General features: G+C 43.8%; 1 protein-coding gene and 1 long non-coding RNA gene across 2 annotated transcripts in view; both read left to right on the forward strand.

The window, feature by feature from the left end:
* The window catches only part of LOC147353616 (uncharacterized), a 55,202-nt gene extending 38,548 nt beyond the window's left edge, over positions 1-16,654 (forward strand). The window contains exons 5-6 of the long non-coding RNA XR_015145770.1: positions 14,542-14,766; positions 14,844-16,654. This is a non-coding gene — a long non-coding RNA (uncharacterized LOC147353616). The remainder of the gene's footprint in view (positions 1-14,541; positions 14,767-14,843) is intronic.
* Positions 6,820-9,036, forward strand: LOC147353617 (major allergen I polypeptide chain 2-like). The gene is made up of 3 exons (XM_086351793.1): positions 6,820-6,883; positions 7,405-7,586; positions 8,801-9,036. The coding sequence occupies exons 1-3, from the start codon at positions 6,820-6,822 to the stop codon at positions 8,867-8,869; spliced, it is 315 nt and encodes a 104-aa protein (XP_086207919.1). The 3' UTR covers positions 8,870-9,036.
* Positions 16,655-18,922: the final 2,268 nt, after the last annotated feature.

An 18,922-nucleotide genomic window follows, 5' to 3' on the forward strand; every position in this document is an offset into this window, starting at 1 on the left:
CCAGGGAGTTTTCCTTCAATAGAACAGAGATTGTGGGGTTTCCCTGGAGGCCTGAGGGCAGTCTTCTGGGATAGAATGGGGGACACTGCTGAGGACCACCTGACAGAGCTCTGGAGTGACTCCTGGGATGATCCCTGTCTGCTTCCTCCCTCTGGCCCTTGGATGCTTAGAACTGAAACAGCAGCTTATTCCCACCACCTCTAGGGCAGCAGAGAGAGGACTGATCCTGACTCTTGACTCTGAGCATCTCAGGCCTGGGGAGGGCAGGAGGGCAGTTTGGAAGCAGCTGCCTCTTGGGGGATGTGTGGCAGGAATGGCCATTTGATGTCCAGGGAACAAGGAGAAATGTGGGGTTTAGTAGGGTTAAGGGACTAAAGGAAAGAACTGATGTTTGGAGAAGGGAAGGACTCAATGTGAATGGATTGCAGCAGAGTCAAGTTCCTGTGCTGGAGAGGCGGGAGTCAGGGAGGCCAGAGCTGAGGCCCTAACTTCAAAGGCAGGTGGTGCCACAGAGTCAGGAGGGCCTGGAGGGTCCCAGGCCTGTGACCAGGCAGAGCTGAGCAGTCAGGGCCAGCTCAAGAACTCCAGGGCTGGACTGAGTTTTCCTGCAGGATCCTTTCCCACACTGTGGGTATCGGCCACATCCTCTCTACCTCCTCATTCATGAGGATCTTTTTGCTCCCAGGTTCCTGGGGAAGGGCCAGGGTGGAGAGGAAATAATGCCCCCCACTTCCCAATGCCCTGAGCAGACCCCTGACAGCCTTGCCCACATACAGGCCCCACAGGCACATCCACACACAGCCTGACCCACCAGCACATTGAGAGTATCCTGCTTATCCTGTGGTGTCAACTTCTCATCAGTACAGCTCTTTAGTGTATTGGCAGTTTCCAGTACATCAGAGTTTTGGTTATACTTTTCAACTTGTTCAACATAGGCCTCATGGCTTCCCGATATGTACAGGTCAACAGTGTCCCTCAAGGCTGGACAGAGGTCATCAAACTCTGAAACAGAAAGATATGGGGACCCTCCCTATAAGGCACTCATCAGAACACCCTATTCCCTTCCCACTCCCGACATGCTCAATCCTGCCCTGGGAAGGTGTCAGAACCCTTGGGGAGCGCAGAGCAGCAGGAGAGCTCCAGCCCATGTCATGGTGCCGGTGGCAGGTGCTCCCTACGCTCCTGGAGCCCTCTTATGCCTGTGCTTGTCCTCACCCCAGGGGTCCTGTGTTGCATGCTTCCTTTTTTCAGGAGATTCTGCCAGGCCACAGCCTGAAGTTGCCCGGGGCTGCATAGGAGGAGCTGTGTGTGTTGGCAAGATGCTAGTCCTTGAGTCCACAGAGGGCACTGGCTCAGCCTCCTGCCCCCTGAGGTGTCTGTGGGAGGGGCAGCTGACTCAGGAATATTAACAACCGAAAATCCCCTGGTTGACGAAAAAGGGCAAAAATGCTCCCCAACCAGGCCTCCTGAGTAATGGCCAATGACAGCTTCCTAGAACAACACATGACCTTGAAGACAGGCTGGTGTGGACTTTATGGGTTTTCAGGAAGCTCCATGCTTAGGAATGGTCTCACAGGGAGAAAGTGCCAGGCAGGCAAGAGCTCAAGCCTTGAGCCCCCGGTGAGGCTCTCTGGTGGCTCTTGCCCTGCCCTGCTGTTACCACTGTGTCCTTGATCTTGTCAGTAGCTTATGTTAGGCCACTTACCGGAATCCATTTCTGGAGCTCTGAAGTCTCTTATATGTGCTGGCCCAGAAGTTTCTAGTTTTCCACTCTCTGACATACATCACAGCAGGATCCTCTATGACCCACCTCCCAGAATATTGGAAATAAAAGCAAAAATAAACAAATGGGACCTAATTAAACTTAAAAGCTTCTGCACAACAAAGGAAACTATTAGCAAGGTGAAAAGGCAGCCTTCAGAATGGGAGAAAATAATAGCAAATGAAGCAACGGACAAACAACTAATCTCAAAAATATACAAGCAACTCCTACAGCTCAACTCCAGAAAAATAAACGACTCAATCAAAAAATGGGCCAAAGAATTAAATAGACATTTCTCCAAAGAAGACATACAGATGGCTAACAAACAGATGGCTAACAAACAGATGGCTCAACATCACTCATTATCAGAGAAATGCAAATCAACACCACTATGAGGTACCATTTCATGCCAGTCAGAATGGCTGCAATCCAAAAGTCTACAAACAATAAATGCTGTAGAGGGTGTGGAGAAAAGGGAACCCTCTTACACTGTTGTTGGGAATGCAAACTAGTACAGCCACTATGGAGAACAGTGTGGAGATTCCTTAAAAAACTGGAAATAGAACTGCCTTATGATCCAGCAATCCCACTGCTGGGCATACACACTGAGGAAACCAGAAGGGAAAGAGACACGTGTACCCCAATGTTCATCGAAGCACTGTTTATAATAGCCAGGACATGGAAGCAACCTAGATGTCCATCAGCAGATGAATGGATAAGAGAGCTGTGGTACATATACACAATGGAGTATTACTCAGCCATTAAAAAGAATACATTTGAATCAGTTCTAATGAGGTGGATCAAACTGGAGCCTGTTATACAGAGTGAAGTAAGCCAGAAAGAAAAACACCAATACAGTATACTATGCATATATATGGAATTTAGAAAGATGGTAACAATAACCCTGTGTATGAGACAGCAAAAGAGACACTGATGTATAGAACAGTCTTATGGACTCTGTTGGAGAGGGAGAGGGTGGGAAGATTTGGGAGAATGGCATTGAAACATGTATAATATCATGTATGAAACGAGTTGCCAGTCCAGGTTTGATGCACGATACTGGATGCTTGGGGCTGGTGCACTGGGACGACCCAGAGGGATGGGATGGGGAGGGAGGAGGGTTCAGGATGGGGAACACATGTATACCTGTGGTGGATTCATTTTGATATTTGGCAAAACTAATACAATATTGTAAAGTTTAAAAAAAAAGTTTCTAGTTTTCTCTTGACCTATGCCTGCCACCTGGTAACTTTGATAGGACCTCATTCTACACAGAATATTTTCTGCAGCTTGTTTTTTTTTTTTCTTTGACTTTTCCTTTTCTATAGAGTCTAGCCCATTAACAATTTTATGATAGTTTCTGCTGGACAACAAAGGGCCTCAGCTATATATACACATGTATCCATTCTTTCACAAACTCCCCTCTCATCTAGGCACTTACAAAACATTTAGCAGATTTCCCTGTGCTATACAGTTGTTCCTTGTTGGTTGTCCATTGTAAATACAGCAGTGTGGACCTGTTCATCCTGAACTTTCTATCTCTTCTCCCCATCCTTGCCCTGGTCAACCATAGGTCATTCTCTAAATCTGTGAGTCAGTTCCTGTTTTCTAAATTAGTTCATTTATATATTGTGTCTTTTTAGATTCCACATATAAAAAGATGTCATAGGATGTTTCTGCTTCTCTGTCTGACTTACTTCACTTACTTATGGCAGTCTCTAGGTCAATCCATTTTAGAAGCCTCTTTGTACTCTTGAGTGTGCTGTTCCCACTATCTCCTCTCCAGAGCTCCCACTTGAGGAAAAGTGAGGCCCCTTCTAGGCCCAATCTCTGGGCCAGTTGCACAACCAGCCCTGCACTGTTGCTGCCTCTGTGAACTTATCCCTGCTTTCTCTCCTCCCTCAGTGCCTCCTGTCTGCTTCTTGACCTAAGTGTGCTCCTGCAACAGGGACTCTGAACATGGCGCCTTCCTGGCCTGGAAGGCTCTTCCTCTAGTGGCTGCAAGATTCATTTCCTCATCTTCAGGTGTCTTCAAGTATCATAGGGCACAAATTTCCCCACACTATTGAGCCTGCCTATCAAAGTGTCCTGCCTCCATCTTCCCCTGACAGCCCTCTGTCTTCTTCCCCTGCTTCATCTTCACCCACAGTGCCTTTTCCCTTGGGGTCACTGTCTTTCCCTCCCTCTTAGGTGATGAAGAGCTGCAGGAGAGCGAGAGCTATGCTGTGTGCTGCTGCATCTCCAGGACTAGGAGAGGGCCCAGCATTCGGTGGATGTTGCACAATGTTTGTTAGAATAATAGCAGAAATATTCCATTTCTCTGGAGTCAATAAACAATAATATTTTTAGTTCTATTTACTATAGATGTGCTTATGAACATTGCCTGGGATTAAATAAATAAGGTAAAGGTTTAAAACACTTGGTAAATCAGAATCAGGTATTTTCTCACTTGAGGCACCTGGCTGACATTTCTCTGAGCCACCTGTGGTGGAGTCTGGTTTGCTGAAAACCTGATCTGAAGTTGGGTTGCAAGGTGTGTGACAGCAGTCGGAACCGTATGGCATATAGGATTCACATCCAGTAACTGCTCTTGGCAAAGAGGCACTAAGTAGTGAGCTGCAGTGACAGTTGGCCTAGTGGAGCCCATCCTTGCCATGTCTCCTTTGCCTGGGGGCCACCCCTCTGAAGGTTACCCCACAAGGGGCTCAGGGGGCTGCAGATGTGTCTCAGAGGTTCCTGGGCAAGAAGGTGAACACCCCAAGGCCCAGGCTGCACATGCTGGCTCTTTGTCTTTGGCGACAGGACTTCCATGTGGTGGGACCCCTGCCCATGCATCCCATGCCTCCTATCCTTCTGAAGACACTGCCCCCAGTGCCCTCTGCAGCTCTGTGAGGAGAGGAGTCAGGGCCTGGGGTGGTGAGTAACAGAGGTGGCTGCAATGGATCAAGCCCAGTGCCCTTCTGAGGGTGCTACAGGTTCCTCTGAGACATCTCTGGATCATGGGGACTTTTGGTGACATCATGGTGAAGAGCTGGGCAAGGTCAATGGAGGAATGCAGCACATATAGCTTTTTTCTAATGCATGTTGTTTTTAAAATAAAATTTTAAAAGTTGCAAGTATTTCTCACAGTGAGAAACAACACTGGAGCATTACTACTAACTAAACCTCACCTGCTATTTGTAGTTTACCAGGTTGTCCATTAATGTCTCTTTGGGTCCCAGCATCCAGTCCATAACCTACACATGCTGCATTCATTGTCATGTGTCTCCAGTGTCTTCTGCTCTGTGGATTACTCATTCTCTCCTGGTCTGTCGTGGCCTTCACAGTCTTGAGGAGGATTGATCAGGGATGCTTAAGGACTGCCAAAAGCTTACTTTGGCTGCTGTACTCATAATGTCGAGTGTGGTTCAGACTTTGGGTTTTGAGGAAGACACCACACAGGTGAATTGCCCTTCCTGTTTCCTCACTCGGGGTACACATGACAGCTGTGTGTCTTCCCACTGGGGATATCAGCCTTGATTAGTTGATTACGTTGCGTTTGCCAGGTTTCTGCACTGTTTTCCCCCTCCCCACCTCTTCTCTTTGAAAATAAGCTACTCTGTCTAGCCCACACTTGGGCGGGGAAGGGCTGTCAGTTAACCCTCCTGGAGCGGATGATTTCTGTCTGTTATTTGGGATGTTTCTGTAAGGAATGGTTGTCTCCTCTCCCACATCACTTCAGGTTAGTTTAGGGGTGCTGGGTCTTTGTCTTGCTGTGTTGGTTCTACGTTTTGGCACAAGGACCTTCTGTTTGCTGAGCATGTTCTCTCTAGTTGGTGTGTGAAGGTTTTAGTTGTCCCAGGGCATGTGGATTCTTAGTTCCCTGACCAGGGCTTGAACCAGTGTCCACTCCCTTGAATGGTGGGTTCTTAACCACTGGACCACCAGGAGAGTCTCTGTTTATTTGATCATTCATATGTCAGTATGGACTCAGAGGTATTAATTTATGCTTTGAGTTATCATCTAATACTCTGTTATTTATTTTGTTTCTCAAACTGTTTCCAGTTTGGCTGTTGGGAGCTTTCTCAGACTTCCTTCAAGAGTTTTTAAGGACCATCTCATCTCGTTTGAGCCAACAAACTGCTTTCCTAGCCTGAAAGGTTGAGTTTGACTTTTGAGAGAGGTTTCACACACAGAGTGCCACCTCTGGTGGACTCAGCTCTCTAGGCCTTAGAACTCCCGTCCCCAGTGTCCTTTAGGGCTGTAGACCTCAGAGTCTATGCCCCAGGAGCAGAGCCCCAAACCCCACAGCTTCTCCCTGATGTTCCTGGATAGACTGCACAATGCAAGCACATCCCGAGACCGGGCTCACTGTGGAGGAGGAAGGAAAGCCAGGAGAAGGGGCAAGGCTGCTCAGGAGCTTGTTCCCTTAACGGCCTGAGGAAAGCTGGTGGTGTGATCCAAAACTACAGAATTACCAGTGCCTGATGAAACTCACATGGCCTCAAGTCCTGCGAGTTCTCAGGTTGGAATGATTTGGAGCCCAAGGCTGCTGTCCACCAGTCCTCAGCTGTTTAGATATTTGGGCTTCAGTAAGGCCCAGCTCCACACTCTTATCTCCAGAACTTAAACCTGGGGGGAAAAGGAAGGATTCTCAATGACCTTTTTTCTTCCTGAGAGTAGTGTAGATCTGTCCTTGGCCCTCCTGTGATTCTATCTGCTAGTTTGGGAGAGTGCTGACCTCAGGGCCAGGATAGGTTGGGGGAAGGTTGCTAGGAAAACGAATGATGGTTGGGGCTGGGACAACAGAGCACTTGGCTCCAAATGGAATCGCTTGGAAATGTCAACTCAACTTGATCTTTGGCAAAGGTACTTCCACATTTTCTCCATGAGCTCTGCTCTCAGAGCAGGAAATGCTTCCCACTGTAAACACCCCGAGGCCCCAGGGAGCCACCTGTGCCAGGTGTCTGGCCACAGGTCTGTGGTCCTCCTGGGAGGGATGTGGGCTGGGCTTGGGGAGCTAGTGGTGTATAAAGCAATAGATACCCTGTCCTGAGCAGCACACTCCAGCCGCCGCCATGATGAAGGGAGCACTGCTTGTGCTGGCCTTGATGGTGACCAGAGAGCTGATCTTCCAGACAAGTGAGGGTAGGAAGGAGGGACCGAGGGGCCCTTCTAATCCTTGCCCGATGCCGTTTCACTGCATCTTCCCCAGTCCTGTCCGAGCTGCTTCTAGGGTCAGATTCAGAGGGCAGCTGTTTGATCAGTGCCCAGGAGTCCTGCACAGACTGCCTTAGGCTTTCATTCTTTGTAGAGGGGATGGTGTGGAGCAGGAAGGGTCATTAGCCATGCACACCCTTGGGGATAGTTCCTTCAGGTTAGTGTTGCTTAATGGAAAAAGAGAAGCAGGCTGATGATCTTGAGGGCAGTGGTCAAGGGTAGAGGGGTCTCCAGACCCAGCCCCTCTTGCTGCTCCCTCTGCTGGGAGTGCCTCATAGAGAAGTTTTTCTGTCTGGGATGTAAGCAGTCCAGGGAGAGGGCAAGTCTCTGGGGGAAGTGAGTTTGGAAGTTTTGGATGTGTGAGTTCCTGTCAAGTGGTGGGAAAACAGGAACCTTCTGACGTGGTGATCCTGTTGATGAGGTGTTTTCTGTTGTGCCTTCAGCGGAAGCCTGCCCTGTTTTTTATGGAGTGTTTGGCACACTGATCCTTGGAAGCAAAACCTTGTTGAATACAACACTTGATTTTGTTGCTGCTACCGATGAGGAAAAAGCAGCTCTAGGAAAAATCCAGGATTGCTACGATGAGGCGGGATTTGATGACAAGGTTTTGGATCTGCTACTCATGGTAATTTACCCCTCCTTAACCCCCGCCCTGAGAATTCACAGGCGGCATAGTGTAATGTGCCACATGGTAATAGATCATGCTGTCATGGGATATGAGACAGAGAAGACCTATGAACAAAGAAGCACAATAAAACCTTTGCTCCAGTGTGCATCACCTATAATATGCAAGCACAATCCACCTGCACATCCAGCATCCCGCTACCAAACCTGTTCATATCATGCCAATTAACTCACACCGAGTAGGGGACTGATATCAATGTAATATGCCAAGTGTGTTGACTTGTGTGATTTTTTTTTTCTAGTGTGAGAGATGCTAGCATTGGAGGACTAGAATTTTAATCTTTGGCAGGAAACCAACCATTTAATATACACATGTGTAGGAGTCATGTCAGCTCTATTTAAGGAATATTGAAAAGGAGCCCCTGCCTTAAGAGTCTCTTTCCAGGATGAGATTCTCTGGGTTTGTAAGGTTTATGACTTATCGCCAATTCACTTCATCTTGTGCCCACTCAATTGGCCATTGCTCTGGCTCAGACCCCCATTTCCACTGACATGGTCTCTGTGTCTACAAGCCAGATTTTCCACTGTGGTGTTTTGGTGCCTGAGACTCCTGAGGAGGCTTCTAGGTACCTGCGGCTGCTCACTTGGGCTAGCGATGTATCTCCTAATGGCCTAGCTCTTCTTTCTTGTTCTTGTCACACAGTATTGGAGATTGTGAATAGTCTCTCAGCTTATTTTTCTCAAATTGTTAATTGTTCAAAATGAGAGATTTTCAAGAACCAAAGTTTCATGCACTAATAGGAGGTCACAGGGCACATGGGGTTGTTTACAATACCTGCATGTATATTTCGTCCACCCAGCACATCTGACAGAAGAGGATCAGGTGGAGAATATGTGACCCAAACCTAGATACCAGCACTTTGCTCCTCCATCAGGACCAACCCTGGCTGTGCCCTGCTAACCCTTGTCATCTCCTCCTCTCCCTGGTGTGGCTGGTGACTCTGTCTCCATCCTGACACCTGTGCCTGGGCTCTTAGGGAGCCACCTTCCCCCTGGTGCCTGATGGCAGCCCCCTTCAATGGTGGGTCTGTGGACAGAGGTTCTTACTGGGGATGGGGCTGAATCCCTGAGGGTGAAGGGTGACATGATCCTGGGGAGACAGGATAGCCTGGCTGTGTGCTCAGATCCTGTCCCTCTCCTCCTACTCCCTTCCAGGCTTCCATCAACTTGAGTACGGATTGCATCAAACGTTCAGTGTCCTCGGTGGTGAATTCCATTTTCTGAGCCATACTCAGTATGCTCTCTTTGTTGACATAGTCTTTGCAAGTGATGCCTCATCTGCACTGGATCTTCCTGCCCTTTTTCCTTCTCAACTGAAGTTGGAATCTAGACACCTTTCCCCGCTGATATGGCCTTTATCAGGTTGACTCTAATAAAATAACTGCAGCTTTGCTCAGTGTTACCAGTGTCTGTGTGCTGAGGGGAGAATGTGAGGCAGGAGGTCTTGGATGATGGTGGGGAGAAGTGGCCCATGTTGTCATTGAGAGCATGGGGACTGGGGTCAAATAGCAAAAGTGTAAACCTAGGCCCTGTCACTGGCAAGCTGTAGGAGCATGGGCAAGTTTGTTGTAAATTTCTCGTCATTTTGTTATCTGCTAAACAGGGATTATGTGTGAAGATTAAGCAAAATAGCAGATATGTAACCCCGACTTCATTATCTTGAAAGGATGAAATTGTTTTTTGTGGCCACAGATAGCTTATCTCCCAGTCTGTCCTTTAGCACAGTGGCAGAGCCTCCAGTCCTTTAAATGTCCCTCGGGTTATTGACAGGAGACTCAGGAGATGACCTTAGCAGGCTTATCAGAGGTCCCCTCTTTGTCCTAGTGGCATTCACCATTTTCTGCTTCTTAGGTGGGTGGCTTGAGGAGCCAGACCTTTTCTTAGGAACACTAAGTACCTCTGCTGTCTTTGGGTTCTTCCACAGGGACCAGTACCCCCATTAAGTCTTAGACCAGGAGGAAGGGAGTGGATAGAAGAAGCTACCCCAGTGGGAATGTTGTTTCTATGGAAACACCTCATGCTGTGAAGTGAAAATTGCAGAATTGCCACACGGGCAAGTGTCCTGAACCCTCCAGCCTACTTCAGAAATTATGAAATGCATATTTCACCTTACCATAGAAGACTTGGAAGGATAGGACTAGGTTTTATCCCTGTTTCCCAGGGTCTAGGGTATTGTCAGACTACTGTCAGAATGGCCCACAAAAGGAGTGGCAAAACTGGTAAAATGTCTCAACCTTGTGGCCAGGCAGGCATAAAGTCACATCAGTTCAGTTCAGTTCAGTTCAGTCGCTCGGTCATGACCGACTCTTTGCAACCCCATGAACCGCAGCACATCAGGTCTCCATGTCCATCACCAACTCCCGGAGTCCACCCAAACCCATATTCATTGAGTTGGTGATGCCATCCAATCATCTCATCCTCTGTCGTCCCCTTCTCCTCCTGCCCTCAATCTTTCCCAGCGTCAGGGTCTTTTCAAATAAGTCAGTTCTTCACATCAGGTGGCCAAAGTATTGGAGTTTCAGCTTCAACATCAGTCTTTCCAATGAACACCCAGGACTGATCTCCTTTAGGATGCACTGGTTGGATCTCCTTGCAGTCCAAGGGACTCTCAAGAGTCTTCTCCAACACCACAGTTCAAAAGCATCAATTCTTCTACGCTCAGCTTTCTTTATAGTCCAACTCTCACATCCATACATGACCAATGGAAAAATCATAGCCTTGACTAGACAGACCTTTGTTGGCAAAGTAATGTCTCTGCTTTTGAATATGCTATCTAGATTGGTCATAACTTTCCTTCTGAGGAGTAAGTGTCTTTTAGTTTCATGGCTGCAATCACCATCTGCAGTGATTTTGGAGCCCCCAGAAATAAAGTCAGCCACTGTTTTCCCACCTACTTGCTATGCAGTGTTGGGACCAGATGCCATGATCTTAGTTTTCTGAATGTTGAGCTTTAAGCTAACTTCTTCACTCTCCTCTTTCACTTTCATGAAGAGGCGCTTTAGTTCTTCCTCACTTTCTGCCATAAGTGTGATGTCATCTGCATATCTGAGGTTACTGGTATTTCTCCCGGCAATCTTGATTCCAGCTTGTGCTTCTTCCAGCCCAGTGTTTTTCATGATGTACTCTGCAGATAAGTTAAACAAGCAGGGTGACAATATACAGTCTTGACATACTCCTTTTCCTATTTGGAGCCAGTCTATTGTTCCATGCCCAGTTCTAACAGTTGCTTCCTGACCTGCATATAGGTTTCTCAAGAGGCAGGTCAGGTGGTCTGGTATTCCCATCTCTTTCAGAATTTTCCACTGTTTATTGTGATCCACACAGTCAAAGGCTTTGGCATAGTCAAGAAAGCAGAAATAGATGTTTTTCTGGAACTCTTGCTTTTTTGATGATCAAGTGGATGTTGGCAATTTGATCTCTGGTTCCTCTGCCTTTTCTAAAACCAGCTTGAACATCTGGAAGTTCACGGTTCATGTAATGCTGAAGCCTGGCTTGGAGAATTTTGAGCATTACTTTACTAGCATGTGAGATGAGTGCAATTGTGCGGTAGTTTGAGCATTCTTTGGCATTGCCTTTCTTTGGGATTGGAATGAAAACTGACCTTTGCCAGTCCTGCGGCAACTGCTGAGTTTTCCAAATTTGCTAGCATATTGAGTGCAGCACTTTCACAGCATCATCTTTCAGGATTTGAAATAGCTCAACTGGAATTCCATCACCTCCACTAGCTTTGTTTGTAGTGATGCTTTCTAAGGCCCACTTGACTTCACATTCCAGGATGTCTGGCTCTAGGTGAGTGATCACACCATCGTAATTATCTTGGTCGTGAAGCTCTTTTTTGTACAGTTCTTCTGTGTATTCTTGCCACTTCTTCTTAATATCTTCTGCTTCTGTTAGGTCCTTACCATTTCTGTCATATACTGAGCCCATCTTTGCATGAAATGGTCCCTTGGTATCTCTAGTTTTTTTGAAGATATCTCTAGTCTTTCCCATTCTATTGTTTTCTTCTATTTCTTTGCATTGATTGCTGAGGAAGGCTTTCTTATCTCTCCTTGCTATTCTTTGGAACTCTGCATTCAAATGGGTATATCTTTCCTTTTCTCCTTTGCTTTTCACTTCCCTTCTTTACACAGCTATTTGTAAGACCTCCTCAGGCAGCCATTTTGCTTTTTTGCATTTCTTTTTCTTATGGATGATCTTGAGTCCTGTCTCCTGTACAATGTCATGAACCTCCATCCATAGTTAGTTCATCAGACACTCTATCAGATCTAGTCACTTGAATCTATTTGTCACTTCCACTGTATAGTCATAAGGGATTTGATTTAGGTCATACCTGAATGGTCTATTGGTTTTCCCCACTTTCTTCAATTTAAGTCTGAATTTGACAATAAGAAGGTTGGGTCACGGTGGAGAGGTCTGACAGAATGTGGTACACTGGAGAAGGGAATGGCAAACCACTTCAGTATTCTTGCCTTGAGAATTCCATGAACAGTATGAAAGGGACAAAAGATAGGACATTGAAAGATGAACTCCCCAGGTCGGTAGGTGCCCAGTATACTACTGGAGATCAGTGGAGAAATAACTCCAGAACGAATGAAGGGATGGAGCCAAAGCAAAAACAATACCCAGTTGTGGATGGTACTGGTGATAGAAGCAAGGTTCAATGCTGTAAAGAGCAATATTGCATGGGAACCTGGAATGTTAGGTCCATGAATCAAGGCAAATTGGAAGTGGTCAAACAGGAGATGGCAAGAGTGAGCATCGACATTCTAGGAATCAGCGAACTAAGATGGACTGGAATGGGTGAATTTAATTCATATGACCATTATATCTACTACTGTGGGCAAGAATCCCTCAGAAGAAATGGAGTAGCCATCATGGTCAACAAAAGAGTCTGAAATGCAGTACTTGGATGCAATCTCAAAAATGACAGGATGATCTCTGTTTGTTTCCAAGGCAAACCATTCAATATCACGGTAATCCAAGTCTATGACCCTACCAATAACACTGAAGAAACTGAATTTGAACAGTTCTATGAAGACCTACAAGACTTTCTAGAACTAACACCCAAAAAAGATGTCCTTTTCATTATAGGGGACTGGAATGCAAAAGTAGGAAGTCAAGAAATACCTGGAGTAACAGGAAAATTTGGCCTTGGAGTACAGAATGAAGCAGGGCAAAGACTAATAGAGTTTGGCCAAGAGAATGCACTGGTCATAGCAAATACCCTCTTCCAACCACACAAGAGAAGACTACACATGGATATCTCCAGATGGGCAACACTGAAATCAGATTGATTATATTCTTTGCAGCCAAAGATGGAGAAGCTCTATACAGTCAGCAAAAACAAGACCAGAAGCTGACTGTGGCTCATATCTTGAACTCCTTATTGCCAAATTCTGACTAAAGGTCACATACTGGGAGCTAAACTTGGGACTTGGGGCTAAGTGGTAAGAGCATTGTGTCCTGGCTTTTCTTTAACCTGCTACCTGAATTTAGGCCTTTAAATTCACTGATTCACTCTTTCTAAACCTTGATTGTATGTGTGTCAAGTTATGTATGCTCTGCTAGAGTTAGTATTAACTGTTCAGGTCATACTAAAGAGGTCTAAAATTTTGTTGAAAAGTGCACAGTAAAAATTGAACAGATTAATGGTAAATCGTATTCTTGTATGAAATAAACTGACCTGTAGAAATGTCAAATATTCCCAGATATGTCTCAATTAACCTTTATTCTAATGAAGATTATCTTAATGTTTACCCTGAAAACTAAATTCTTGAGCTCAACCAAAAAAAAAAAAAAAAAAAAAAACCGAGATAAATAGGAACTATATGGAGGATTGTTCTCTCCAGGTACTACAACAGAAGTATTAGTCTCCATCAGTAGTCTAGTTTTAGTAGAGGAATTAATACATGGTCATTGTAAGAGAATAACAGGTTTTTGATTTTTGATGAAGAAATGGATTTTTTAAAAAATGATGTTGCCAATGACAGCCCAGTTTCTTATTTTTCTCCTGCTTTACTGGAAGATCCTCAGGTTCTCAAGGTTGTATCCTATAGCAAGGATCATTCTCTTTGTATCTCTTCTCTTTCTTATATATACTCACTTTCTCAGTGATAACATGTAGCTTCATCTTCACTTTATAAGTTTCAAATTTAAATCTTCAAGCCCATTACTAAAACATTACAAAGCACAGAATTGACCGCCACAAAACATTTGTTAAATTAATGAATCCTTTTTTTAAAAAAGCTCTAAAGTTTTCTTGAGGGACAAATACCCACAAAATTTAAATAAATCAATAGGCTCTTCAAGGGAAATTTTCAATGGAATAAAAATATCATTTCCCCTTAAAATTAGCAGTTAGTTTAATGTAATCTCAGTGAAAGTTTTCTTGACGAGATCTCTAGTCTTTCCCATTCTATTGTTTTCCTCTATTTCTTTGCATTGATTGCTGAGGAAGTCTTTCATATCTCTCCTTGCTATTCTTTGGAACTCGGCATTCAAATGGGTATACTTTCCTTTTTGCTTCCCTTCTTTTCAAAGCTATTTGTAAGGCCTCCTCAGACAATCATTTTGCTTTTTTGCATTTCTTTTTCTTGTGGATGGTCTTGATTCCTGTCTCCTGTACAATGTCATGAACCTCTGTCCATAGTTCATCAAGCACTCTGACTATGCCAAAGCCTTTGACTGTGTGGATCACAATAAACGGTGGAAAATTCTGAAAGAGATGGGAATACCAGACCACCTGACCTGCCTCTTGAGAAACCTGTATGCAGGTCAGGAAGCAACTGTTAGAACTGGACATGGAACAACATACTGATTCCAAATAGGAAAAGGAGTATGTCAAGGCTGTATATTGTCTTATTTAACTGTATATTGCTTATTTAACTCATATGCAGAGTACATCATGAGAAACGCTGGGCTGGAGGAAGCACAAGCTGGAATCAAGATTGCCGGGAGAAAGATCAATAATCTCAGATATGCAGATGACACCACCCTTATGGCAGAAAGTGAAGAAGAACTAAAGCACCTCTCGATGAAAGTGAAAGAGGAGAATGAAAAAGTTGGTTAAAGCTCAACATTCAGAAAACTAAGATCATGGCATCTAGTCCCATCACTTCATGGTAAGTAGGTGGGGAAACAGTGGAAACAGTGCTGACTTTATTTTTCTGACTTTATTTCTGCTCCAAAATCACTGCAGGTGCTGATTGCAGCCATGAAACTAAAAGACACTTACTCCTTGGAATGAAAACTATGACCAACCTAGACAGCATGTTAAAAAGCAGAGACATTACTTTGCCAACAAAGGTCCGTCTAGTCAAGGCTATGGTTTTTCCAGTGGTCATGTATGGATGTGAGAGTTGGACTATAAAGAAAGCTGAGTGCAGAAGAATTGATGCTTTTGAACTGTGGTGTTGGAGAAGACTCTTGAGAGTCCCTTAGACTGAAAGGAGATCCAACCAGTGCATCCTAAAGGAGATCAGTCCTGGGTGTTCATTAGAAGGACTGATGCTGAAGCTGAAACTCCAATACTTTGGCCACCTGATGCAGAGAGCTGACTCACTGGAAAAGACCCTGATGCTGGGAAAGGTTGAAGGCAGGAGAAGGGGACGACAGGATGAGATGGTTGGATGGCATCACCGACTCAATGGACATGGGTTTGGGTGGACTCCGGGAGTTGGTGATGGACAGGGAGGCCTGGCGTGCTGCGGTTCATGGGGTGGCAAAGAGTTGGTCACGACTGAGTGACTGAACTGAACTGAATTGAACAATGAAAATAACAAGAGCATTTTTTGAAAGGTATTTTATTCTTATAAAAGGGATCTTAACCATTATCATATGATCCAAAAATCTCCTTCCTAAGTTTACACTTGAAAGGAATGAAAATTTATGTTCACATAAAAACTTGCCCACTGCTATTTATTGCAACTTTATTCACTTTATCAAATCTGGAAAACTACCAAGTGTCCTTCAACTAGTGAATAGATAAACAAAGCATGCCACGTTCCTACAATTGAATCTACTCAGCAATTAAAAGGAAGAAGCAGGAAAAAACCCCTTGCAAATGCCATATTGTTGCATGTATCAATAGTTTATTTTCTTTATTGATAAGTAATACTTCACTGAATTGATATATGTTAATTTGTTTATCTACCCACAGAGTTAGGGCTACTGCGGTTGCTTTTCAAGTTTGAGGTGTTACAAATAAACCTGCTATGACCTGGTAACTCAGACAGAAAAGATTCTGCCTGCAGTGTGGGAGACCTAAGTTGATCCCTGGGTTGGGAAGATCCCCTGGAGGAGGGCATGGCAACCCACTCCAGTATTCTTGCCTGGAGAATCCCGTGGACAGAGGAGCCTGGTGGGCAGTAGTCCACAGGGTCACACAGAGTCGGACATGACTGAGCGACTAGGCACAGCACACACATGAGTATCTCTCTCTCTCTCTCTCTGTGTATTTCAAAAAGAACCTGTTGCCACATGCAACAACCTGGAGGAATCTCAAATGTATTCTGATAAGTTACAGATTTGGAACTTAAAGATTACGCTTCCCTGGTGGTCCAGTGGCTGGGACCCTGAGCTCCCAATGCAGGGGCCGAGGTTGGATCCCTGATCAGGGAACTGAATCCCGCATGTGGCAGCGAAAATCGAAGATCCTCTGTGCCCCAACTAATACTCAGCTCAGTCAAATAATAAATAAAAATTAAAATGAACATTAAAGATTACAATCATATGGTTTATTTATATTCCATTTACTGTATTATATTTGGAAAAATCAGGAAACATACGTGTGAAAAAAATGTTAAGTAATTAGTAGTAAGCTGAGGAGATGCCTAAACATGCACACTCATATCATGGGGAGATAAATGAGCTATTAAAGGAAAACCAGAGATAGATCCTAGTCATCATGGATTTTATGAAAAAGATAACTTGCAAAGCAGGAAATTTGCATTGTTTCATACATGAAATTTTGGTGCTGAATAAACTAATTGAATATTTGGGGAAATAAAACTGTTGCATCTGTGTCTCCATAGCTTTCTCCAAAATTAATTTCAGATAAGTTAAAGGTTTACACTTTCAAAGACTGGGATAGAAAATGTCATCAAATTCTTAGAAAATGTTATGGAACGCTTTTTTTTTTCTTTTTTTTAACAGAGTAGAGAAGACCTTTCTAAAGATGAAATGAAACCCGATTGATAATTTTGAATGCATAAAAATTAAAATGTTACTGCATGGCAAAATGCACCACATACACCTTTTTCAGGACATCACTCAAATGTTATTTCATTGATGTCTTTGGTCATCCTGTTTAAATTATAACGTGTACCACTCCACCTGCCCTCTGCATTGTTGATCTCCTTTCCCTGATTTCTCTCTTAATATGCTGTATGTTTACCAAGCTTTCTGGCTTATTGATTTTCTATTTTTTAAATTTTATTATTATTTTTTTTTTAGTTTTATGCATCTATATTTTATTTTATTCTTTAACTTTACAATATTGTATTGTTTTGCCATATATCAACATGAATCCGCCACAGGTATACACATGTTCCCCATCCTGAACCCTCCTCCCTCCTGCTGGTGCACTGAGACGACCCAGAGGGATGGCTTATTGATTTTCTAACACTCTCAGACCTAATCTATATGGCAAAGAAATTTTAATCACTAAAGAAATATTCTCCATTGAGAAAGTATCTCACCTATCTATCTATCTAGTCTATCTGTCTCTTCTCCATCCCCTCTCCACCTAGCCCCATACATACTCTTTTAATTCGGGTTCCACAATGTTCTTTGCCTACTCCAATGGAGAATTTATAATAAAACAATGCCCTTCCAAATTTGTAGTCAATGGAATATGCTAAGGCATTCAGACAAAACAAAATAAAAATATTAGTGGTTCTGGGCAGGAAATGGATTTATACTTCCACCTGGAACAACTAAAACTGGACAAAATATAGGAAAGAATGATATTCAGAAATTGAACTTCAGTCCACGGTGGCCAGTGTGGTCACATTTGCAGAGCAGAATACTGAAGTGGAGAGAGTTCCACAGAAAAACAATTCCAGGATTCTGCAAGAAGTCCTAAAGACTTCACTGCATATTGCTCACTGTGTGTATATGAGAAAACTGCCCAAAGTGAGGGAATAATCTGAAAGGAGCAGAGGAAACAATACTGAGAATTTGTACAGGTCTGAAAATAGTTTGTATTTCTAACAGTCTTAGAGGAATATCTAGGTTATTCATGGGGAATCAAGTATTTGATTAAGGAAGGGATCTTCAGATCAGATCAGTCGCTCAGTCGTGTCCAACTCTTTGGGACCCCATGAATTGCAGCACGCCAGGCCTCCCTGTCCATCACAACTCCCGGAATTCACTGAGACTCACGTCCATCGAGTCAGTGATGCCATCCAGCCATCTCATCCTCTGTCGTCCCCTTCTCCTCCTGCCCCCAATCCCTCCCAGCATCAGGGTCTTTTCTAATGAATCAACTCTTCGCATGAGGTGGCCAAAGTACTGGAGTTTCAGCTTGGATCTTAGCAGTGGTATAAAATTTGCCTTTTCATGTGGATTCTTATGTACCAGCTAAACAAGGCTTAAAAGAAGCTTCAAATGGATCAGCCTATTTCAAAGTAAAAGATAAAAGCTCAGGAATATCTATAGTATTACAGAGGTACCTAGTACCTAAATGTTAAATTTTAGAATATATGGCATCAAAAAACTAGCTAGCAGCATGCAAAGCAGCAGAAAAATATGAACTGTGATCAGAAATAATCAATATAAATGACTCAAGGAACAAAGACATCAATACAAACAATTGGAGAATTGAAGAATAGAATCAATATAAATAATTGAAGAACTCAATATAAACAAACCCAGAAAACACAAACATGATACAGTTGATAGACAAAATATTAAAAGTTATTAAAATTGTATTCCAGATGTTTAAGAAATGAGAGGACCACTTGGACATGTAAACTTGAAACATAGATATATTTTTAAAAAGACTTGAATAGGTTAAAAAATATACTCCACTAGATGGAATTAACAATGGGTTAGGCACCATAGAAGAAAATATTAGTAAGTTTGAAATAGACAATGACAGAAACTATCCAAAATAAAAACCAGAAAAAATTGAGTAATGATAAGAGGATCAGTGAGCTGTGAGACAACCTGGGGGAGGGGTAATACATGATTAATTGGAATCTCTTAGGGAGTAGGGGCCAAAATCTTCCCATATTTGATGAAAAATATAAACCTATAGATCCATGCTAAGTCACT

This window comes from Bos grunniens, chromosome 18 (genome assembly GCF_055505025.1).
Source record: "Bos grunniens cultivar Pamir isolate PY7600 chromosome 18, Bosgru_T2T1.0, whole genome shotgun sequence".
Lineage (NCBI taxonomy): Eukaryota > Metazoa > Chordata > Mammalia > Artiodactyla > Bovidae > Bos > Bos grunniens.

Bases quoted from the DNA above. Each gene is read 5' to 3' on its own strand.
- LOC147353617 (XM_086351793.1), top strand. From the start codon at position 6,820: ATGATGAAGGGAGCACTGCTTGTGCTGGCCTTGATGGTGACCAGAGAG. The intron at 6,884-7,404 runs GTGAGGGTAGGA...TTGTGCCTTCAG, and splicing joins AGAGCTGATCTTCCAGACAA to CGGAAGCCTGCCCTGTTTTT. The intron at 7,587-8,800 runs GTAATTTACCCC...ACTCCCTTCCAG, and splicing joins TTTTGGATCTGCTACTCATG to GCTTCCATCAACTTGAGTAC.